The sequence below is a fragment of the Stylophora pistillata genome, chromosome 8 (genome assembly GCF_964205215.1).
Source record: "Stylophora pistillata chromosome 8, jaStyPist1.2, whole genome shotgun sequence".
In the NCBI taxonomy this organism is placed as follows: Eukaryota; Metazoa; Cnidaria; class Anthozoa; order Scleractinia; family Pocilloporidae; genus Stylophora; species Stylophora pistillata.
In genome coordinates, this window is record NC_142526.1 from 18059796 (window position 1) to 18080716 (window position 20921).

The 20921-nt window shown below is 37.0% G+C and overlaps 3 protein-coding genes across 4 annotated transcripts; 1 reads left to right on the plus strand and 2 right to left on the minus strand.

Annotated features, from left to right (window-relative positions):
* Positions 1–277: 277 nt before the first annotated feature.
* LOC111329407 (7SK snRNA methylphosphate capping enzyme) lies at positions 278–6140 on the minus strand. Its single transcript, XM_022934114.2, has 4 exons — positions 4353–6140; positions 3748–3966; positions 3026–3152; positions 278–520 (listed from the first exon to the last, which is right to left on the minus strand). Exons 1-4 carry the CDS (start codon positions 5622–5624, stop codon positions 447–449), a joined length of 1692 nt encoding a protein of 563 aa, XP_022789849.2. The 5' UTR covers positions 5625–6140; the 3' UTR covers positions 278–446.
* A 44-nt stretch (positions 6141–6184) lies between these two features.
* LOC111329371 (solute carrier family 35 member E2A) lies at positions 6185–16694 on the plus strand. Of its 2 annotated transcripts, none has more exons than XM_022934064.2 (8): positions 6185–6337; positions 7426–7940; positions 10653–10768; positions 11234–11366; positions 12233–12283; positions 12500–12569; positions 13512–13645; positions 14131–16694. In XM_022934064.2, the coding sequence occupies exons 2-8, from the start codon at positions 7549–7551 to the stop codon at positions 14321–14323; spliced, it is 1089 nt and encodes a 362-aa protein (XP_022789799.1). In that variant the 5' UTR covers positions 6185–6337; positions 7426–7548; the 3' UTR covers positions 14324–16694. The 2 variants fall into 2 exon arrangements, with proteins under 2 accessions (XP_022789799.1, XP_022789798.1); XM_022934063.2 differs by having other exon boundaries at positions 6194–6337; positions 7414–7940.
* Positions 16695–17366: 672 nt separating this feature from the next.
* Positions 17367–20908, minus strand: LOC111329372 (mitochondrial inner membrane subdomain organizer 1). Its single transcript, XM_022934065.2, has 5 exons — positions 20755–20908; positions 20492–20551; positions 19941–20094; positions 19212–19378; positions 17367–17950 (listed from the first exon to the last, which is right to left on the minus strand). Exons 1-5 carry the CDS (start codon positions 20851–20853, stop codon positions 17657–17659), a joined length of 774 nt encoding a protein of 257 aa, XP_022789800.2. The 5' UTR covers positions 20854–20908; the 3' UTR covers positions 17367–17656.
* Positions 20909–20921: the final 13 nt, after the last annotated feature.

A 20921-nucleotide genomic window follows, 5' to 3' on the forward strand; every position in this document is an offset into this window, starting at 1 on the left:
ACCATATGCACAGTTTAAAAGTGTTTTATATGCATTTTTTGGTTAACGTAGTTCTAGGCAGTACTGTACATGTAGGTAAGGGGTGTCAGCTGATAAGGAGAATAAACTATTAGGGTTTCAGTGGAAATTTTCAGGTTTAAAAAATTTACTTTATTTACAAAAATTTAACCTAAGAAGCAATCACTTACACAATTGTACAACTAAAAAACAAACAACCCAACAAAAAAAATCAAAATTTTCACACACACTCTAAGAAACAAAGCAATGGTCTATTGCATCAATGAAATTTAAAGGTTTATTCTCCACTTTTCTAGTTTGTGGCTGAATATGAGACAAGTCAAAAGAATGTTACTTATTCCACTGACTTAAGGAATATGCAAGACAACTACACTTTGTCACTTCCACACACTATGCTAGTACAACATGGATGACATTTTTACTGCATCCTAATACATTTCTTCTGAAGGTTCCACTTGCTTATCGGCAGCTTTTGTAAGAAGATACAGCGGCCTCTGGAACCCTAAGAAAGGAAAAGAAACATGCAACATGTTTTATTGCATTCAGATATAAAAAAAAAAGCATCACAGCCCCCTTCCATAGGATTATCCATCTATCACATGTTAACCTCACTTTTTTTTCTAATACTTTGCCAGAACCCATTTTCACTCCTTGGTAAGGAAAGGTATCAAGAGTCAAAGGTGCCTTGCTCAAGAAAAAATTAATGCTAGCATATTGCCCATCACATCTGTATCTCCTACACCTTGCACACACCATTGTAGTACATGGATAGCTCAGCCAACTACAGAAAGAGAGTTCCTCACACTCAGCACTCAATATAGCATAAAAAAAAATTTTCAAAAAGTAACAACTTCAATCTAAGTGGCTCATAACCCTCATTGGTTATTCCACTCTTGGAGCAGTTTATGCACCAAGGAGTTTGTTCTCTCCTTTGGCATGCAAAGCTAGTCTACAGCAGGTTATACCCCAGCTTTTCATCTGGCTTCCCTGATAATTGATTGGTACCCAATTTCACTCCTGGGTAGAGAGAGGCTACGCAAGAGGAATTGCGATGGGAGGATATATATCTTATTAAACGTTTTGTTGTGTAGTATCGCCGAGTATTTTTACGAGTTGTGCCGTATTTTGACAAGCTCGTAAGGCAAGTCAAAATACAAATAAAGAGTAAAAATACTCAGCGATACTACACAACAAAACGTCTAATAAGTTATTTATTATCCAACAAGCCAAACTGTTATTTCAGTGTGGGTGAATTTCGCAGATATTTATTTACGGGGAGTGCGTGACAGAAGTATGTGAAGCCGAACGGAATTGGCATCTTAATATCGTGCTGCTGTTTCTATTTTCTTCAATAAATAAATAAATTTCCTGGTCGTCTAGCTGTTTTTCTTTGTTCGATCCATCTAATAAACTTGAATCTATATTTGCCAGCCATTCTGACTCTTTGTCATCGGAAATATGATTCAAATTGTCCGCCATTTGTTTTTTTCGTAATTACAATCCAATTCTTTGCTTGCGCGATACGAGAAAACCTCTTTAACCGGTACTCTAGAGTACAAATACTGCGTGATATTTGTACTCATCTATGGCGTTACTTGTACTCTACGAAGTGTAGTTGGATAATAACACATGTTACTACTCATGGTGAAGTATCTAATATAAACTGCTTTGCAATATTTGTTAGCAGACTTGGGTTACATTGTTAAAATTTTTAATCAAATTGGCAGGGTAGATGCAATAGCGCTTTATACTAATGACGTCATGAAATTTTAGACCCCCCGCGTGACTCAGACAAACAAACTCCACTTCTTAGAGAGCTACAAGGGAAATGTCGAGTAGTTCGCTTCATTCCCTTACAGTTCTGACCAAAGAGGACGGCGTTCCTGGCTCCAAATTTGAAAGAGAACCGGAAGAATACACTGTAGACCAGCTAAAACGGTGGTTAAAATGTAGGGGCTTAAAATTAAGCAGTAAACGAGAACATCTTGTACAGCGAGTGAGAGACTGTGTGAGGTGCGGGAAGTATCACACCCTTGATCCGGAAATCGATCATGGAAAATGGTTTGCTGCCAAAGTTCTTCAAGAAAATTCTGATGTAAACAATGTAAAAAGGGGGCTGACAGGCCTACACGACTCCCCAGCGTGTGTTTAGAATAGCCTATTCAAAGTTTGGCCCTCACGAGTATGTCTGAGCGATCGCCCTCTTTTGTAAGATATGAGCAGCGGATATTTGTATATTTCGCTCAATACTGGTTGTGTTTCTATTAAATGCCAGTTTATGTAGTTAATGTTTATGCAGTTGTCATTGAATAATTTCTGTTTCTTTGACGTTGGATTTTCTCTTTCTTTCGGTGCTTTTCTCTTAGGAGCATGTGCTCAACTTACTTGCGCTGGTCTTAGATTTGCCTTCAGTGGATCGGGAAATTCGGCTGTTGGACATTTTCCGCCGGGCCAGTGAAGAGCACAAATATAACTTAAGTGTTACTTGTTATGTTTTTCTCCGTAAAAAATTCACACGAACAAGCCAGTAGCCAACGCTTGCACTTTGCCATGTCTAGTAAAGGTTTTGGGAAAGGAATGAATATTTTCTTCCCCACGATTCCTTTCACTCTTTAAGTGATTTTGGCCATTTATCTGCATATCTTGAGTCTGTCTTACACTCAACCCAACAACAGTGTTTGGTACCAACCATGCCGCTTCCTTTTAGAACTCTAAGTCATTTTTTCACGAAACTTTCCGTCGTTTTGTTTTAATTCTACAGCTCTCGCTCATACATTTCCTTAAGCTGGTCGCAATGTTTGTCTGAGTTTGTGCGGGGGGTCTCAAAGGTTATCACGTAACAAAATCGATTTTTAGTAATAGTATAAAGCGCTATAGACAGTAAGGAATTCCTGGATCTGCCTTCGGCCAACCAACTACAATTTCCACAAAGTTCATTTCATGGGATTCAGAAGAGTCCATTATCTAAAACCTTGGATGATCAATGGTGCATATAGATCCTACTCACCAGAGGCTTTGTGTTGTGGAATCTCAAGAACTTCAAAAGTAGCAAATCCCACCATGTCTGAGAGAAGGTAGTCAATAAAGTGTTCAGGGCGAAAGCGAATGGCATCATAATTTGCACGGATCTTTTCCTGGAAAAAATGGGACAAAATGTATTATGTTGTTGATTATAAATGTAAAATAATTTCCAGCAAAAGATGCAATGGTTTATTTCTTCATTGTGATAATATAAAAAAAATATGTAATTATAATAAAAAAGAATTAGATAAAAGACTTCAGGGTGGATCTGGATGGGTAATTTGATGGTTAATTTAAATTTCTCTGAAAGGAAAAAATGCCGGGTGAAATTAGTTTCTTAAAGCAATGCTGTTTTAGAAGTTGCTAATGATACTGAATTGAGGTTGCTTTCGTCTTGACTGATACAGAAAAACTCAAGTTTTTAGACCAATAGACCCACATAATTTGTTGCATTCACACCCTATATAGGAAAAAAGCAAGTACCTGATAGTAAATTACAGGGTTCTTACTAGGCCCTAGCCACTGGCGAGATTCAGAGGACAAAACGCTGCAATTGCTACCTGGATTTTAGGCTGACGATTGCTTGGCACAACTAAATGGGTACTTTTGAGGTTACGCACTGACAATCATTCAAGTTCTGAACTACCTCACTAGAAATTTCAGCAGACTCTAATTTCTGAGCAACAACCTTATAAAATAATCACTTACTGTCAAATTTTTCTTCTTTTTGTACGAGGAGAATGGCTGAGGCTCGAGGACAAGTCTTCCACCAGGACGTAGATTGAGGAATATTCTCTTAAACATAAGTTTGAGTCCCTCATCTCCCCAGTTTAAATGGACCCACTTCGTCACACTCAGACACAAAATCACATCATACATTGGCTTCTGTTTGGAAAGCACTTCACCACTGCAAGGAACATAGTTCTCCTACAAATTTCAAAAGACAATTTCAGTTAACTTTTGAAAAAGGAAAACAAATTAGAAGGTTCAGTAGTGAGAGATTTGTACAGTAGTAACTGTAATCTTCCACTTTTGATAATCATTAAAAAGCTTAGCAAGTGCACACATCCCAAACAAAATTGTACAATATCTACAAAAACCATTCAAAGTTAATCATGCAATGCTGGTTATGCCTTTTCAGCCGAGGACTCTTGCAATTGCGTTTTCGGCATGCCCCCATTTTTAAAAAATCATTAAAAAAGGAAAAACCCTTCAATTCTACTCTAATCCACTTTCCAACAACATTACAAAATTTTCAGAGATGCACTGAAACTTGTGAACTACCAGCATTATTATAAGTAGTATATTATTACCTGTTTGAAGAGGACATTATGTGGAAATGACAGATTTTCTTCATTGCCCTGAACTATAGGTGCAGCCAAAGGTCCACTGGTAACAGAGAATGACACTGGAAAATTTTTTCCTTTTCTTGACATTCCAGGAACGGACACTTGATTTTGTACATAATACCGCAAATTGTTCCTTGCTGCTTTAATCAGGGCAGTATCAATGTCCATTCCCAGGATAACATGTGGGTTGAAGTCCCGTGCAATTGTTAATGTGACATGACCCACATTACAACCCAAGTCTAAAACATCCTTTCCTTCAAACCATTCCTTTTTAAAGCATTTCAGTCTTAGATCTTGGCTGGAATTTGGGTTTCTGTAACCATAATACCTGTTGTAGTTACCATAAATAAAAAGTTTTTCCTTTTTTTCATGTGCCTTTGATAAGCTTTGTTTATCTCTCCTGGAGTCTTTACCTTTATGTGATGCATGAGGTTTTCCTATTTCTTTGGATTTCTCAAGGACACTTTTGGGTTGGGTTTCTAAAGGAGACTGTTCCAGGTCAGTGATGTTAGCATCTTTATTATCAACTGCTTCTGAAGTCTGCTTTGTAATGTAGCAAGCTTTCTTACGGGATGGTTCAAAGTCTTCATCTGTGGACAGATCATTGGCTTGTTTTGATTGTATACTGTACTGATCAGTACAGTTTTTGCCTAATTTAACATCAATTTTGTCACAAGAAACATCAGTGTTTACAAGACTCTTCTTTTGCCTCTTCTGCTGGCTGACAACACCTGAATACTCTTTTGACCCAATTTCATTTTCCCTGTCTTGATGATTATGCCCTCGCTTCTTTTTCTTGCGCTTTTTTGGTGTTGTGTGAGACACATTGTTTTCAGGTTCTGGAAGACAACGTTTTAGATTGAGAGGGTCTGTCTTGTCATGTGGTTCTAAAACCTCAACTGGGGATGCACTGTGAATTGACAATGGAGAGGCCTGTGGGGTGACAACTGATGGATCTCGATCTATCAAACTGCTTAAGTTCAAGGGATCTGCACTATTCCCTCCAAAATGAAATCTCACTGCTCGGCTCTTCTGAGTCTTTCTCCAAGCTTTTCCATGATTAGGTCCCAGATCTCCTTTCTGTTTGCTCTGCTTCACGGGACCAAACGAGCGAAAATCTTTCAAATTTGCTCTAAAACGGGGAGAAATTCCCTTCGTCACGTATTTCTGATTTCCAACGGGGCTTGTAAATTTCCGCTTCACTGGACCTTGCTGCTCCTTTGATTTCGAAGCCATGTGAGCTGTGTTTGCAGCAAAGCTGTTTGATACTGAAATATTAATAAGGCGAGAGGGTTTCAGCTTTTACATCCCACATCAACACACTCGCATCACGAGTAGAATTCGACGACTATTCCCGAGCCTCAGAATAAAATCCACAAGGAAATATCCTTGTTATCAGCGAAAATTATTCCTCTCCTCTTTTGCAGTGGACCAAGACTGTTGTGTGTTCCTTATATTGAATTCCTCAAACTTGCTTGCAAGAAAATGAAGTGTCAATTAATTGGGGCCTCGCCTTCGCGCAGAGTTTTTAAATCTCGAAATCACCTTGAAACGCTTGAAAGTTCGTTCTTGGCTTTAAAGGACGCTCCTTTTCTCAAGCAAGTAGATAAAATCGTCAAATAATCGTTAATGCTTCCATTTCCAGAGAACCTTAAAAAAATCAACCGTACAATATAACCTTCGCCAGGCACCAGACGCCCATTCGCATTCTCCGAGCAATCGACTGCAACGTGTTTTCATCGTTCTGGTGATGACTACTGCGCATGTGCACGGATCAAGTCACAATTTGTTTCCGGTATTTGAATGCGGTATTGGCTGGTGGAGATTCTGCTGACTAATCAGGGACGGTCTGGTTACGCGAGATTTCGCGGGAGCACTCGTGGTCAAACTCAATAGTATATTGTTATATTTTGTTGAGAGGAAATGCGAAGATCACTTTAGAGATATCGGTAAGCGAACATTTTATGACTACATTACGACAATCTACAGTTCCTTACATAGAATCTGAAACTGTATTTCCCGCGGCTGAGTTGATTTTATTAGGATACTGGCAGCTGCATGCGGGCGCCTTACTCATTGTTCCAGAAAACATCTTTGGACGATTAAGGAAAATATCTAAGATCGGATTTCGTTTAAATGCGAATTGTACAATTGCATCTGGTGAAAAACATTTGAAAAGCTCCATTGTCAACTAATGTTATAAACTGTCGATCCCTCACTTCCTTTTGATTGCCAGCTCTTTGTACGTTGACTTAATAATTCATAACGAAGAAAAATGAGATTCTTATGGATAGAACAACCTCTTTGCGAGTTTCTCAATTTCCGTAATCATTTTGAGTAGAAGAAAAAATGTTCATTCTTTCACAATCAGTGCACTGTGCCAAGGGCGCACAAAATTATGGAGTTTGATCTTTGTTATTGTGATATTAAAATTATGTAACCGTTAAATGTTTTTGCCCCTTTCTGTCCCCAAATATTACCCTTTATGAATGTTCGTTACTGGGGGAACACTTGTAGGGAAGGTCCACGTAAAGTTTTCTCTTGACACCAAATTATTTGGCTACCACCATCTCCACATTTCCCTCAAGCATGCTGCACTTGATGCAAATTGATGGAAAAAAAGATAGCGAAACATTTTTATCAGCTGTTTAGTTGTCTGTTACAGTTCAACAGTAGAGGGTGATAAAGGGTTTAAACGTGAGGTGTGATTAAGCCCAAAATTAATATGTGATGCTTTAATTTTATAGAAAGGCAAGGTAAGGTGACTGAGTGGAAGTTTATCCATTTGCCATTTCATCCATTTGTGATGGATGAAATGGCACCAGTGAAATGCTGTTTGAAACACATGTGACATGTAAATTATTCTAACATTTATGCGTGAAACAGGATTAGGACCCACTCCCTCTTTGCCACCCTCTCACTAGGGTACCATTTTGAAATCAGTATACACAAAAGACACTTTTCACTAAGGTCATCCATTGGCTGTATACTCCCAACATAGAGTAATGCTTGCCTTCTCTTAAAGTTATGACTTTAGGTTGTAGAATCTTGGTTCTGGATGGAAGCACTCTGGAAGATCAAAGCTACACATGGAGTTTTTGAGTGCAACATGCTAATATCTTTTAGTTCATTTTCCCTGGAAAGAACTTTAATCTGTTAGATGTTCTCTCATCTTAACCAAGCCGACTCCAACATGGCTCCAATTATTGGACAAACAAAGAAAATTCATGATGGTAGCTCACACTCCCCTTTGTCACCAAGACAGCAGAGAACATTTACATTTGAGCTAAAGGAGACATTTGTGCGACAAACTGTAATGATGTCACTTTGGTACCTTTTTAGTTTTGGTTCAATTATATCAAACAAGTACATCTTGTCAACGTTAGATGGTGATGCTAGCCTGCTTGGGGAGACCCAAATGGTGTGTTCTGTGGTTTTTGGAGCACTGAAGATGTATCTGCCCTGTTGCTTGTTCCATCGGACTTCAGGGCATCACCAAGATGGATCTAAATTTCATTTTTTTCGTAACATGGCCATTTTAGGTTGGATGAGGTGAGAGTATTTTCATTACTTTTACAACATGATAAACTTGACTTTTTCAAACTAGACCTATTTGGAATTTCCTTTGGTCCAGTTAAATTTTTATAATCCATGCACGACAAATTACAAATTGGAATGGGTTGAAATCACTTACAAATGAAATTAATTTGATACCTGCAGGTGAGCTTGGCCTGGAAAATGTAAAATTTTTGTCAGAATACTGAGTGACTTGTATCATTCTCTACTTTGAATGCTTTGTAAATTAAAGGCTGCTGGTTTAGATGACACTCTGATCATATCCTATTCAGACTAAAGATAAGTTTTTTTTTAATAGAAAGTTGATCAGTAATATGTACAACCCAGTTTTTTTTTCATTGCTTTTTAGCAATCTAAACAGGCAGAATCCAAACTAAACTTTCTCTAGGAAGGCACTACATGGTGACCAGGTAGACATCATTGTTTCAATTGCCAGATGGAAAAATTTTCTAAAAAGAAATTCTGATTTCTAGAAAAAAAATTTCGCCTTGCAGCCAAACATGAAGTTTTTGCAAGACTTTTTTTAACCGTATCCCATATGTGAATGGTCACCCATTAGGTGTATAAAAGCACAATCAACAATGATACATGTTTATGGTTTACTCAAAGCATAAAATTTACTGCACATTTAGTAAATCACTTGATGGTTATTACATTGATCTTCACACTGATGGCGATCACATTGGTGACGAGCTGGCCACAATTGTGGACTCAGATGTGGCCATTCTTTGAGACTTAAGATTTTTTTTTTGTATCAGTATTGGAACATTGTATCCTCTGATTGGTCAATCAATTATTTCTTTGTTCTTTAATGCTCTAACTCCCAAGATATGATTTTTAATTCTCCCCTCTAGCTCAGTGTTCCAGTTAATTTTTTTGGCAAGGGTTCATGTAATTTTTCAAGGGGTCGCACAAAGTAGGTCTACCTGACCAACCGCAGCAGCAGCACTATGCAAAGCTAAGGGGTGGGTTGGGGGGGGGGGGGGGTTGTTGGGTAAACAGATAAAGGATTGACTTGAAAGTTGAAAGGTATCGCTTGTTTAATTCATGAAAAGTATCGTAAAACGACAATAATTATTATCAAGCTTCGATGGTTAGTCAGGCATGACTTCAGAAAATGACCTTATACACTACGGTCAGACAAAAACAAAAACTTTTAAATTGGCTTTTTACAGACCTGATTTCTGGCAGATTATTTACAGTAGTTCTAAGGATTAGACAACAAATTCTCTCCAAAATTTTCATTGATAGTAGGCCTGTTGGGTCCGGCTGCTGTTCATGTAACCTTATGGAATCTTGTTTACAAAGAAATGAAATTCGATCGGGGAAGAAATTGATCACATGCTAGGTAACTGAGGAGAAAATCACACAAGTCAGAGCTGCCGCGAATGAATCAGATGAATAGTTTCTCAGTTTCTTGAGCTTTAGTGAGATCATCGAACTGTATTTATTTTATCCTGAACTAACAAGTATGGAAAGTAACAATGCCACAGCAAGGCAATTTTTATTTCATTTTTTATGTAAGTTCTCTTTTATTTGCTAAATTAACAGAGGACCAAATGATTCGCAAGTCAAGTCACCTTTGGAATTTTGTTAAGTTCTTTTTTCAAACTTCTTTTCCTTGATATCTTGTATAAGTTATTTTTTTCAATCATTTTTCATTAGAAACCTGACTCTTATTTACTTTTGTTTTCTTTCATAATTATAGTATTTTAATTTACATGAGTACTTTAGCCGATTTTCCTTTTCGTCAGTGTCAGGTCAGGTAGTGGTTGCTGTCGGGTTTTTGACCCGAGACCCGTCTCTTATCTGGAACACTGCTCTAGCTGCTTCATATTTCCTTGGGGATAAATGATGAGAATTTGGTGTTAGATTAAGATAACAACTTCTGCCTGATAAATTGAGTATTCTCATTACCTGTTTGCTGGATAATGTCATCATCTTTAATAGTAACATCCTCGTGAGGTTTTTCAGAAACTGTTTACAAACTTTTTACAATTTATAAAAACATAAATAACAATAAAACTCATGGTCAGAATTTAAGATAGTATTCCACCAAGTTCTAGAGCTTATAAAGGAAATGTCTGCCTCAATAGTGTGTCTTGCAGAGCGCGCTTGAAAGATGCCAATGAGGCATTTTGCCTAAGTTCTTTATGCAAGTTATTCCATATGTTGGCCCCTCTATAGGAAAAAGTGCGCTGGCCAGTAGCCGTTCTGTATAGCGGAATCTGGAAAGAGTTCCGTGTACGAGTGTTACGAGTATGTATATTTGATCGCTTGGTAAACTTACTCGTTAAGTATTGAGGCGCAAGACCGTTCTGACATTTAAAGGTCAGAACGGAGTCGTATGGATATGATAATGTATGGATGTAGGGATATTATATGGATATAATGTATGGATATTATAGGGAGAAGTTACACTTCTGGGAGTTAGAGGGTTAACTTGGACTGCCTCTTCACCCATTCACTCTCAAGAACTCATTAGTTCTCATTACTGACTGCCATACGATTCTGATGATTGATGATCTGCTGGATTTTGTATTGATATTGTAAGGAAAAATTGTGTCATGGCCACTCATGGGGGTTAAAGGGGTAAATGCTTTACTTGTGATTGAATCCAAACTCCAGAGTGAGGGGGCATCAGATGAAAAGTCTTAAAGCCTGTCTGCCTTTTTTCCCCTTTTGTAGGTTTGCTACAATAGTGTGTTCTCTCATTACTCTGAAGTATGTGGCTGTTTCTTTCTCTGAAACCATTAAATCTTCAGCACCAATTTTCACAGCAATTATAGCTTGGTTTATGTTAGGTAAGTAGACCTTTGGATGCCAAAGAAAAAGCAAGTGTTTTCTTTTCTTGCTCATTCCCCTCACTTCCTCTTGCTTGCTTATCATCTACCCTGTTGAGAGGATGTCTTTCCTTCCCTTTCCAGCCTTCGTCTGCTTTAAAAATTGAAGATGACAGTCAATAATTTCACAGAGAGATTTTGTGCTCTCATCGTCTAGGTTTAGACCAGGCTAGCAAGTATAGCTAGGCTAGCAAGACCTTTAATAGGTGTTTAAACTAGCATGATCTTGACTTTGAGTGGCAAATTATCTGGTAAATGACATATTGCAAGAAGGTCAATTACCTTGATTAGCCACCATCTTCACCTAAGGAACAAACATCTTCAAGAGATGTTAATGGTTGTCTCACAGGAGAAAGTCATGATCAAAGAATCTTGCAAACTTCTTTTTCATTTTTGTTGTATAATTTTTTTTCTTTTTTTTTTCAGGTGACAAATCAAGTGTATTTGTTAATCTTTCTCTTCTTCCAATCATGGCTGGGCTATCACTTTGTACTGCTACTGAGCTTAGCTTCAATATGGTTGGATTTATTTCTGCTCTTCTAAATAATGTTATGGATTGGTGAGTTGCACAGATTCGCTTAAATTTAGTGTTAGATATATACATTTTTTTACTATTTGAAGGGATGCAATTCTTTTGAGGGTATTTTTATTGTGTGGTTATTGCACGCCATTAGATAATACCCACCTCTTGGCAGTAACAAATTTTGATCTTAATCATTAATTTTTTTACTATGAGGTAGTGCTCAGCTCTTTCCTTCCCATCTTGTTCATGTACATCTTAACTTAACACTGTTTAAAAAAAGAAAACTTTTTTTGCCTGGGATGTATGAGATAGCCACAAGTTGGTCACTATCCGGGTTAGCTCAATTGGTTAGAGCGCCGGATTGTGTTGTGCAGGAGGTCGAGGGTTCGAGCCCCGGCCGGACCAATACTCATGGTCTTAAAATAACTGAGGAGAATTTACTACCTTTCTATAACATCAAGAGATGGATAGATATTCTAGTCTTCTCTGATAAGGATGAATAAACCCTAGACCCAGTCTCCTGCAGGGTTAGGGGTAGGAGACGTTAATTTCCCATACACAAGATTACTGTGTGGTGGATGTCCTCCCCTGGGTGGGATGGGCGGGAAGGTGAGATCGTTACATGGACTGAAGTGGCTGCCAGAGGCGCCTGATAGTGCTGACATCCGATCTCAACCTTATCATTGTAACTAGACACGTTTGTTGTTTAGAGTGCTTAAGACTTTCCTTTCCTTTCCTATTTAACTTTTACAGGGTTTAAACTCAAGAAGACTTTTAAACACACTATGATGATCATTTTAAATTTAAATATTATTTGATGAATACTGAGAATTCTGGAATTTTGTAAATCTGGTTTTTTTCTTGTCAATAAGTTTAAATTGTTTTTCTCCTTTACTTGATAGTTTTCAGAATGTGTTTTCCAAGAAGCTTCTAAGTAGTGATCATCCCTACAGGTAAGCCAAATGTTTCAAGTGACTTTTTTTCTATAAATAAAAGTTTTCACCAACCAAGTATTTCAGGAGCAGATCTAGGGGGGCCAAAGACACTAACCTACCTCCTTTCCCCCACCAGTCACTCACAGTTGCACCACCAAAAACATCAGCCAGTTTAGACCATGTCCATTAATTTCATCTTTCATGCTATTAACAAAGTTTCATTTGTTCTTTTAGTCCACCAGAACTTCAGTTTTATACCAGTGCTGCTGCAATTGCTGTTCAACTACCTTTCTGGTTTTTCCTGGTAAAATTTAGGAGTTTCCTTTTATACTATATTACAGGATCTTAGTCAACAATGCCTGTTTTGTGGATTTTTAGGAACCACTGACAACAATTTTCCTTGCAATAGTCTATGCAATTAATGATTCAGAATTACTGTGTCAAAATGAGGTAATCATGATAAATTTAAGTTGTAGATAAAATATATTTGCATGAAGATTTAGAATGTAACTATGAGCAAAACAAACAAGCAAACAACAAAGAACAGGTCACAGTCACATGTGCAAAATTTTACTTTTGGCAAAGATCCTATAATCTGTACATCATTGATAACTGTTTCAAGCTGACTGGTCACTTTATTTGAGTGTTCATGTTAAAAAGAACATAATGTAAATTTCATGAAATGGATCAGGAGTAAAGTCACTAGGTTGGCCATTCATATTGCCTGGGTAAGCTCGGTTCCAACAATAATTCATTTGGCCTGCAGACAAAAATTAAGCAAAGCAATGATCCTCACAAGTAAACTAAAATTTGAGCAATTGTAGAAAAAAGCCTAAAAAAATTTGGGCTTTGACAGTTAGTATTTATATTACATGGGTTTGAGTCTCATTGAAGCCTGAATTTTGTTTTTTCAGCTTTATTTTCTACAACAGTATTGTAAGAGTTTAAGCTTTACTTGAGAATGTACAATCTTGTAATTTTTCACCCATGGCATCTAGAGTGCTTCATTCAAGGAACTCATAATGATCAACTCTTTATTCTCCCATATCTAAATTTATCACTAATCATTTGTACCTCTGCTGATTTTGTCACCTGTTCCATTATAAAGAAAATTTTATTGATCTTAAAAGGGAATGGCTTGAAAATGGCACTTCCCCCCCCCCCCCCCCCAACCCACCACAAATCAAAGGTGCACATTATGTTGGACACATTAATTATTTCCATTATGATCTTTCATCTCTTGTAGGAGTGGCCTGGTGAAATTAAGTGGACAGAGGATAGACATTTGATTTTTATGTTTCTGTTGAATGGATTTATGTTCTACATGCAAAGTCTCACAGCATTTGGACTGATGTCTTTGCTTTCTCCAGTTACATTTAGGTGAGTACTTCTGTTTTTAATGTGCAAATCACTGTATTTTCACTATTATCAAGATTGGTTTGACTTATATGTTCAGGTGTTTTGTGAATCAGGTTAGTACAATTCCAAGCCATGGTGGGGCGAGGGGAAATATACAAATGATATATTGTTCACTACTATTTCATTTTCTAGTATTTTGGGTGCTACTTTTTTAAATAGGTCACCTTATTGTCCTATCTGAGCATTGTAAAGCTTGAACAAAGCATGCAAAAAAATTCAAAACAGCACCTACCATTTTAGATGTTGCATAGAAAATCAAGCCCATTTATAATTATAAGGGATAGCCTGATTTGGTTTTATCTACTGATTTGATAATTAAATTGGCTGCTGTAGAGGCTTTCTAAAGGTGAATTTTTTAGTGTTACCTTTCATCAGAGGTCTTAATTGTTGTATGGGATGGAGGTATGTCTCATGACGTTACTTTGTTTGTTTTTTTTTTTTTTTAGTGTCTCAAACACAGCAAAGAGAGCCTTGTTGATTTGGTTGTCTGTCTTAGTGTTTGGTAATGAGGTAACAACCCTTAGTGCCATAGGAACTATTATGGTGACATGTGGAGTCTTCCTATACCAAAGAGCCAAAAGTCACCAGAAAAAAATCAAGCAAAAGGACAGAGAAGACAAAGAACACGAGGAAGTCTAAACAAGGGTCTCACTGTAGAACATGCTGAGAGATACAGCTGATTTAGATCAGGGTCTAGGGGTGGAGTTCAATGAGGCCTTGGTAGGCTTCTTTATTTTTTGAGTGATTGTCAGAATTTGTTGCCGAGACCCTTTACAGTGCATTTAACTTATCTCAGGCCAATTGAACAATGAAAACCAATAGAGGGTAAGACTGAAATGATAAATTCCAAGGTGTACTAATCCAGCCAGTCATATTTTGAGTTCAACATAATGAAACTTGTTTGTTGAGCGGTGACAATCAGTTATCTACAGTGTCATAACATGTCAGAATCGAGATTAAAGTGTTGGTCTACATTTGGAGGTACTTCACTCAGTTACTTCCTGTTTGTTGGCTGAATCTTTGCCCAACACTCCTTCCTGAATTTGTAGTTGCTTCTGGTAAACACTTTTGGGAAGATCCACTAGGCAACACTAGTTTATACATGTAAATAATCTGTGTGTGTGTGTGTGTGGACTATAGAATGTGTAATCCAAATTTGTTCTTTATGATTTGGTGTGAACAGATCCTTAGCCACAATTTTTTTCTACATAGTTAACGTGACTAAGCAATATAGATGCTGTGTTAGGTTAAGCAAATTGTAATAAAATGTAAAGGGGGTAAGTTTCTGAAGAAACTGTGGTGTTTTATGGGTGGAGTATAACAAGATATATAACAATTTGGTTTTATCAACTGTGTTGTTGTAAATTGACCACTATAAAGAGTTTCCAAGCTGACATTTTGAGTGTTTGCCCTTCATCAGAAACTACCAAGGAATAATCAAATTGAGGGAAATTGCTGGCCTTTATTTGACTGCCCTTCATGTATGATATGGGTGTTTCTTACATACTACACTCAAAGATGAGAATCAGATATTTTAATAGGGTCACCAAGCAGGCCCTTTAAGCTATTCTGTTTTCATTCAAGATAGGGGTTTCACTAGTTTTGAAAATTAAACAGTGAAAATATCAGCATAAGAAAGAAAATGGACTGATAAGGTACCATAACCTGCTAGTCTATTCTTTAATTTTGTTTTTAAAATAATTATGGCTTTGGGTCCATTAAGTTGCTGGAACTTTTGAAAAAGGGGCTCCTGGACTGACTATATTTGCAGAAAGGCAACATAGTTCAATCAGCCTTCTCAAAAAAATTTCAAGGAGTTGGTTGAGGTGCCAACAGCACCCTTTGAGTGCCCTGCAGGCACGAGCCTGTAGGGGTGTCCGGGGGCATGCTCCCCAGAAAATTTTGGAAATTTAGATGCTCGGAGATGCAATTTGGTGCATATTGGGTGTGTTGAAAGGGAAAAAAGTAGAGTGTAATTATTATATAAGATTTAAGCGGATCACGCCGGCTAAACGCACTCTGGTGGCTTTTCTTTAACTTTCTTTGTTCGCGTTTAATTTTTCTTGTTTTCTTTTTCATTTGTTGCCGTTAAGAATTATATTTTTTGACTGAAAAGAGACGGCCAAGATTTGAAAGGAGGGGGCTCGTTGAGCCGCCGACAGGCCAGTTTTGAGAAGGCTGTCAAATGATACTATGGTTAGATTTTTTAATTTCTTTCATGGCCACATACACCATGTGAAGCTCAATTATACTTAATATTTAGGGTACTTCACAGATCAATTAATCACTGAGCAGTTACATGCTTCTTATGATCCTTTAGTGAATTTTTGTCTCCTAACTCTTTTACTCCCAGATCTTATTAGCAGTTCTCCATACTGTCTGCTCTAAAATCCTTATGATGTTAGTTTATAGAATTAAACATGGTATAACTACATGGATGACTACATGGTATTAGACCATGTAGTCATCCTCTGGTTGATATTTTTCTTTATTCTCATTACTTCTCTGCTTGATATTATATGGATGTTATAGGGAGAAATTCTGTCTTGGTCACTCATAAGAGTCAAAGGTTTAAAAATAGACTAGCTAATACTATTTATATTGAGAACACAATCAACTTGATGTAAATTCCCTAAATGTATTTTGAAGGTTTTTTTAAACTTTTGGAGTTTCAAATGTCTTAAATTTAACATATTTTTCTCCAAAATCACTGAAATATGTTTTGATGTATTTTCATATGGTTGGCAACCCAGATCCTTTCTTTTGTAATTATTTCTGATTAAAACTTATGTACTAGGTATGGAAATTTTGTTTGCATCATAGGAAAACATCATTTTTGTTTGTTAATTTATTTGTTTTTACCTCATGAACTCAAGAGGCATAAAAGCCTGTTGAATTGGTGACAATTAATGGTATGGATCATTTTAATGAATAATTTATAAAATAAAAAAATATAGACGAGATGTATGAAGTTTATATGAAATTAAAAAATTACTGAATCCTCATAAAATGTTGATTTTGATTTATATTTGTTCAAATCACAGAGGATGGCTTGACAAAACAAGTTCCTCTAAACAATTCTTGGTAATATGGGAAGGAAATAGCCAGGTTAATTTAGCAAGAGAACTTTTATTATTAACACAGTATTTCCATCAGCCCTATAGAATCATAATCCACAGACTACCACCACCACCCCCCCTTACTTCTATTATAGTCTGTACCGAAGGCTATTGGTTGAACCAGCCAGAGCATGTGGCATGAACTGACTATGAGTATTACTGCTCCACTCTGGATGGTATGCCACTCCATTGCAGGGTTACTCCCAAGAATTTAATCAGGCCTTCTTGACAATCCGCTCGTACCCATTTGTACTCCTGGGTCGAGAAAGGTACTGTGAATGCAACACAGTGACCCAAGCCAGGTCTCAGACCCAGACCTCTTGACCGAGAGTCCTGCATATTGACCATAAGGCCACTGCATCCCTTTTCTCATAACTACAATAAAATTTAAAACAACCAATGCTTATTTTCCACAGGCTGCGTTCAAATAATATGCCGTCTTAAAACTTTGGCAACTCAATTTTGCCTTAAAATCATGTTAAAAAATCCCTTGCTGTAAAACTAGGGCTAGTTTGTTCTACTGTAGGTAAAATTTCTCTTTAAGGAATCAGTACACGACTGAGGAAGAGCTTAACCTAGTTTATTCTCTGTGTCCTTTTTAAGGGACAAGTAGAAGCATCCATGTTGATGTGACAAACAAAATTAATTATGATTAAATATTCTACTGCCATCCCATGCTTTGCAACTTGGAAAAACATGCAAGATCAGCAAATACCAGTAGGTGAAAATGGCATAAAATTATACTCCTTGATGATGTCAGTATCATAAATGGATTGCAATTCATTTTCATAATCTCAACCATACTGGGAGATAATTTTTTAGAAATTCTTTAGAAAACTTTTTTTGAAAACTACTACTCTTTATGGTTTGTCGCTTCCCTTGAAAACAGACTTCTAAGGTATTTAAAAGCATCAAGTCCCCTCTTTATCAAGGAGATTGGAGCAGACATTTTTTTCTGAAGTGCTTCTACTCTTGATGGTCTCTTCCAAACACCAACACCTTTCTTTTCAGCAAATAATTCTGCCTTCAAGAGTTGTCTTTGAAGTTTTTGAAAGACTGGACTGTTGACAAGTGTGGGAACATGACATGTGACTGCTACACCTTGACGCAATAATTCTTGATTTACACATATAGATGAAAACCAGTTCTGAAAACAAGAATAAAGTGATTAACTGTATAATATTTAGATTTTGACAATGGGTATGAAAGTAAAATGGCTTGAAAAGAAGCATCCTATCAACACAGCATAAATGCCAACTTTATTGGAAAAAAGTATGCACCAACTTCTTTGCTTCTTCATGTGCAAACCAAATTAGACACCTTGACAACTAAAACTCTTAATATTTGTACCAGGAGAGTTCTAGTCAGAATTTAATATATTTTTTTTATCTCCATGTTCCAACTATCAGCTTGTTTATCTGAAATTCAACTTCAACCTTTTAAGGTACAGTAATGTATATTTGTACAATTTAGTTATGATCTATCAAATATTTTTGCTCATGCACAATTGGTGCACACATCACGTGACCAAATATTCCCCTAATAAAACTGGGGGACATCTGTGGATATCACTCAGACAAGTAATATTCCCCAATTTTCAAACCATTCATTCACTATGATAAGTCTTCTTTTAAAGTTTAATTCAAAAATTCAATTTTAATTTCAAAGTTTAATTCAAACCGCCTCCCGGTTAGCTCAATGGAAAGAGCGCTGGACTGTCGTGCGGGAGGTCGAGGGTTCGAGCCCCAGCTGGACCAACACTCAGGATCTTAAATAATTGAGAAGAATTTGCTACCTTTCTAAAACATCAAGAAATGATTAAATATTCTAGTCTTCTCGGATAGGGATGAATAAATGGAGGTCCTGTCTCCCGCAGAGTTGGGGTAGGGGACGTTAATTTCCCACACACGAGATTACTGTGTGAGGGATGTCCTCCCCTGGGGTGGTATGGGTGGGAGGGTGGACTAGCACGAATGGTTCCTATGTTCCTTTCTAGTCCTTCCCCACTGCAAAACTTAATGCAGTGAAAATGGACTAAATTAAATTAAAATTAAAAGTTAAAATAAAATTATAGATCGTTAGGGGTTGTTACAGAAAAGCAATCCTTTATGGCCACATGTAAATGATTGTCACACCTACTAAAATTGGTTGGTTCATTGGACAGTCACTTACTACATTGGTACTAGTGAAATAATGAAGGGCCTCACTGCCACACAAAAAGGCTAAAGGCTATCTTTAATAACCAGCTGCAATCTTCACAAAACTGCAAAACAATTTATTCTCTGTGAAAAAACCCTGCATACAACTCACACGAGAGGAATGCCGGCAGTTACACTAAAGTCACCCATCCACAAAACCTTAAATTTGCATAGTAACATAAAAAAGCAATAAGCATGTAACATGTCTACCTTTTTCTTGTACACCATGCAGTCCAATGTATGCTTTTTGGTGACTTGGAAAGGAGTTATCTTAACATCAGTAGACATCAGATGGCCTGAAAGCCACTCGTGCCCACCTTCCCTGAATTCCACTCCTACAAGACTGATGGCAAGAAGACTGGATTGTTTTGAGACCTCTGTTTAAAAATAAAAAAATACACATCAAATTTTAAAGTTCCCAAGTGAATGAATGAATAACTTTATTTAGACACGTGACATTGATGAGTATAAGAGACAGACTTGTTACAAAAATGTATGTGTATCTACAATAGCTATAAGTTAAAAAACAAAATGTATTTTTTTTCTTACCCGCATTTAGTCTAAAAATACATCTGGATATCCTTTCCATAATCTAATATTAAAACTAATTAGAAGGATGGGGTTGGAACTGGTGTCTCCTTGATACTATTTGGGTAGTGCTAACTTAGCCTCATGTTGGGAGTACAATCAAGTTCCTGTTTTTTTCATGCCTCTTTTTAATTGCAGCATATCTTCAAGGATCATTTCTTTCCTTTTCACTGCCAAGTGAAGACTGAAGTAAGAATGAGGCAAGCAGACAATTCAAGGTGCTGCAGGCTGAGGTAACCTTACTTCCCAAAATGTCTACAAAAGGATGAGAGAAACTAGGAAGGCACTTGTTGGATATTTATCTCACTAGAAAAATACCACATCTGTAGCTCTAGTAAATTGAGAACCAACCTGTATCAGATGAATATTTAAGTCTTCTGATCAAAGGAATGTGATAAACGCCAAGAGTGTTGTCAAATCTCACCTCACAAACATGGCCACGAAAGGTGATGTTCTTGGCTACAAATTCTTTGGGGATGTCAGAGACAACTTTAAAATGCCTAAACTAAGCAACAATGTTTCATTCAGTAAAGCACTTGCCAGAACCAGGCACTCACTTTATAAAGAGCAAGGACACTATTAACGGCCTGCATCCAATATGGTATTGATATATCTTACAAGAATACAATTATATGCTTTTCAGAGCGTTGCACAAGGCCCCTGTATGACAGAAGTTTATCTACTATTAAAATTCATTTTCAGTTTTAATTTTTATTGGCTTTTCTTGTAATGATTTCACTATCATCCCAGAATAAGACAGAAAAACTTAAATACATCCGGGTTTTCTGTAATTTTCAGTTCACTTCTTTGATAAACGTTGTGTAGTTTCTACAACAGTGTCATTTCCTAGCTCTCACAACTATTTCCTTATCCCTACCTAATGATAGTAACAGAATACTTACCACATATGTTCTTCTCACTATTAGTATAATTCCAGCTCCAGCCAGAACCCAGGAAACATTCTGTGGAAAGCAGATCTATGCTTAATACATACTTATCATAGAATTTTCCCAAGAAAAAATATTATTCTATTTACTGAAGTTATCCTAAAATTTCTTTAAAAGTAAAAGTTATGCTTATAATTCTTTTAATCATTATTTTATCATGCAGCCATTGAGTCAAGTGATCAAGGAACAGAGACTCTTTAAACCCATTCTTTTCTCACCCTGAAAAGTCGTAACTGTTTGTCCACATAATCTGTGATCTTTGTTAAAATATCAACTTCATCGTCTTTCTGGTTTTTTTCACCCAGTTCGACAGCCATGTTTCCCGCTTTCGCGTTAATTCCGACAACCTCCGAGGGTATAACGACAACAAATTATCCCAAATAAG

What these genes read in the sequence shown, in the direction of transcription:
- LOC111329407 (XM_022934114.2), bottom strand. Translation starts at nt 5,624, where the DNA reads ATGGCTTCGAAATCAAAGGAGCAGCAAGGTCCAGTGAAGCGGAAATTT. An exon ending in ATAATGTCCTCTTCAAACAG is followed by an intron (nt 3,967 to 4,352) that starts GTAATAATATAC and finishes TGAAATTTGTAG; the next exon opens with GAGAACTATGTTCCTTGCAG. An exon ending in TCCACAACACAAAGCCTCTG is followed by an intron (nt 521 to 3,025) that starts GTGAGTAGGATC and finishes TTCCTTTCTTAG; the next exon opens with GGTTCCAGAGGCCGCTGTAT.
- LOC111329371 (XM_022934064.2), top strand. Translation starts at nt 7,549, where the DNA reads ATGTTCTCTCATCTTAACCAAGCCGACTCCAACATGGCTCCAATTATT. An exon ending in GCCATTTTAGGTTGGATGAG is followed by an intron (nt 7,941 to 10,652) that starts GTGAGAGTATTT and finishes CCCCTTTTGTAG; the next exon opens with GTTTGCTACAATAGTGTGTT. An exon ending in CTTTCTCCAGTTACATTTAG is followed by an intron (nt 13,646 to 14,130) that starts GTGAGTACTTCT and finishes TTTTTTTTTTAG; the next exon opens with TGTCTCAAACACAGCAAAGA.
- LOC111329372 (XM_022934065.2), bottom strand. Translation starts at nt 20,853, where the DNA reads ATGGCTGTCGAACTGGGTGAAAAAAACCAGAAAGACGATGAAGTTGAT. An exon ending in AACAGTTACGACTTTTCAGG is followed by an intron (nt 20,552 to 20,754) that starts GTGAGAAAAGAA and finishes TGCTTTCCACAG; the next exon opens with AATGTTTCCTGGGTTCTGGC. An exon ending in TAAATATTCATCTGATACAG is followed by an intron (nt 19,379 to 19,940) that starts GTTGGTTCTCAA and finishes ATTTTTAAACAG; the next exon opens with AGGTCTCAAAACAATCCAGT.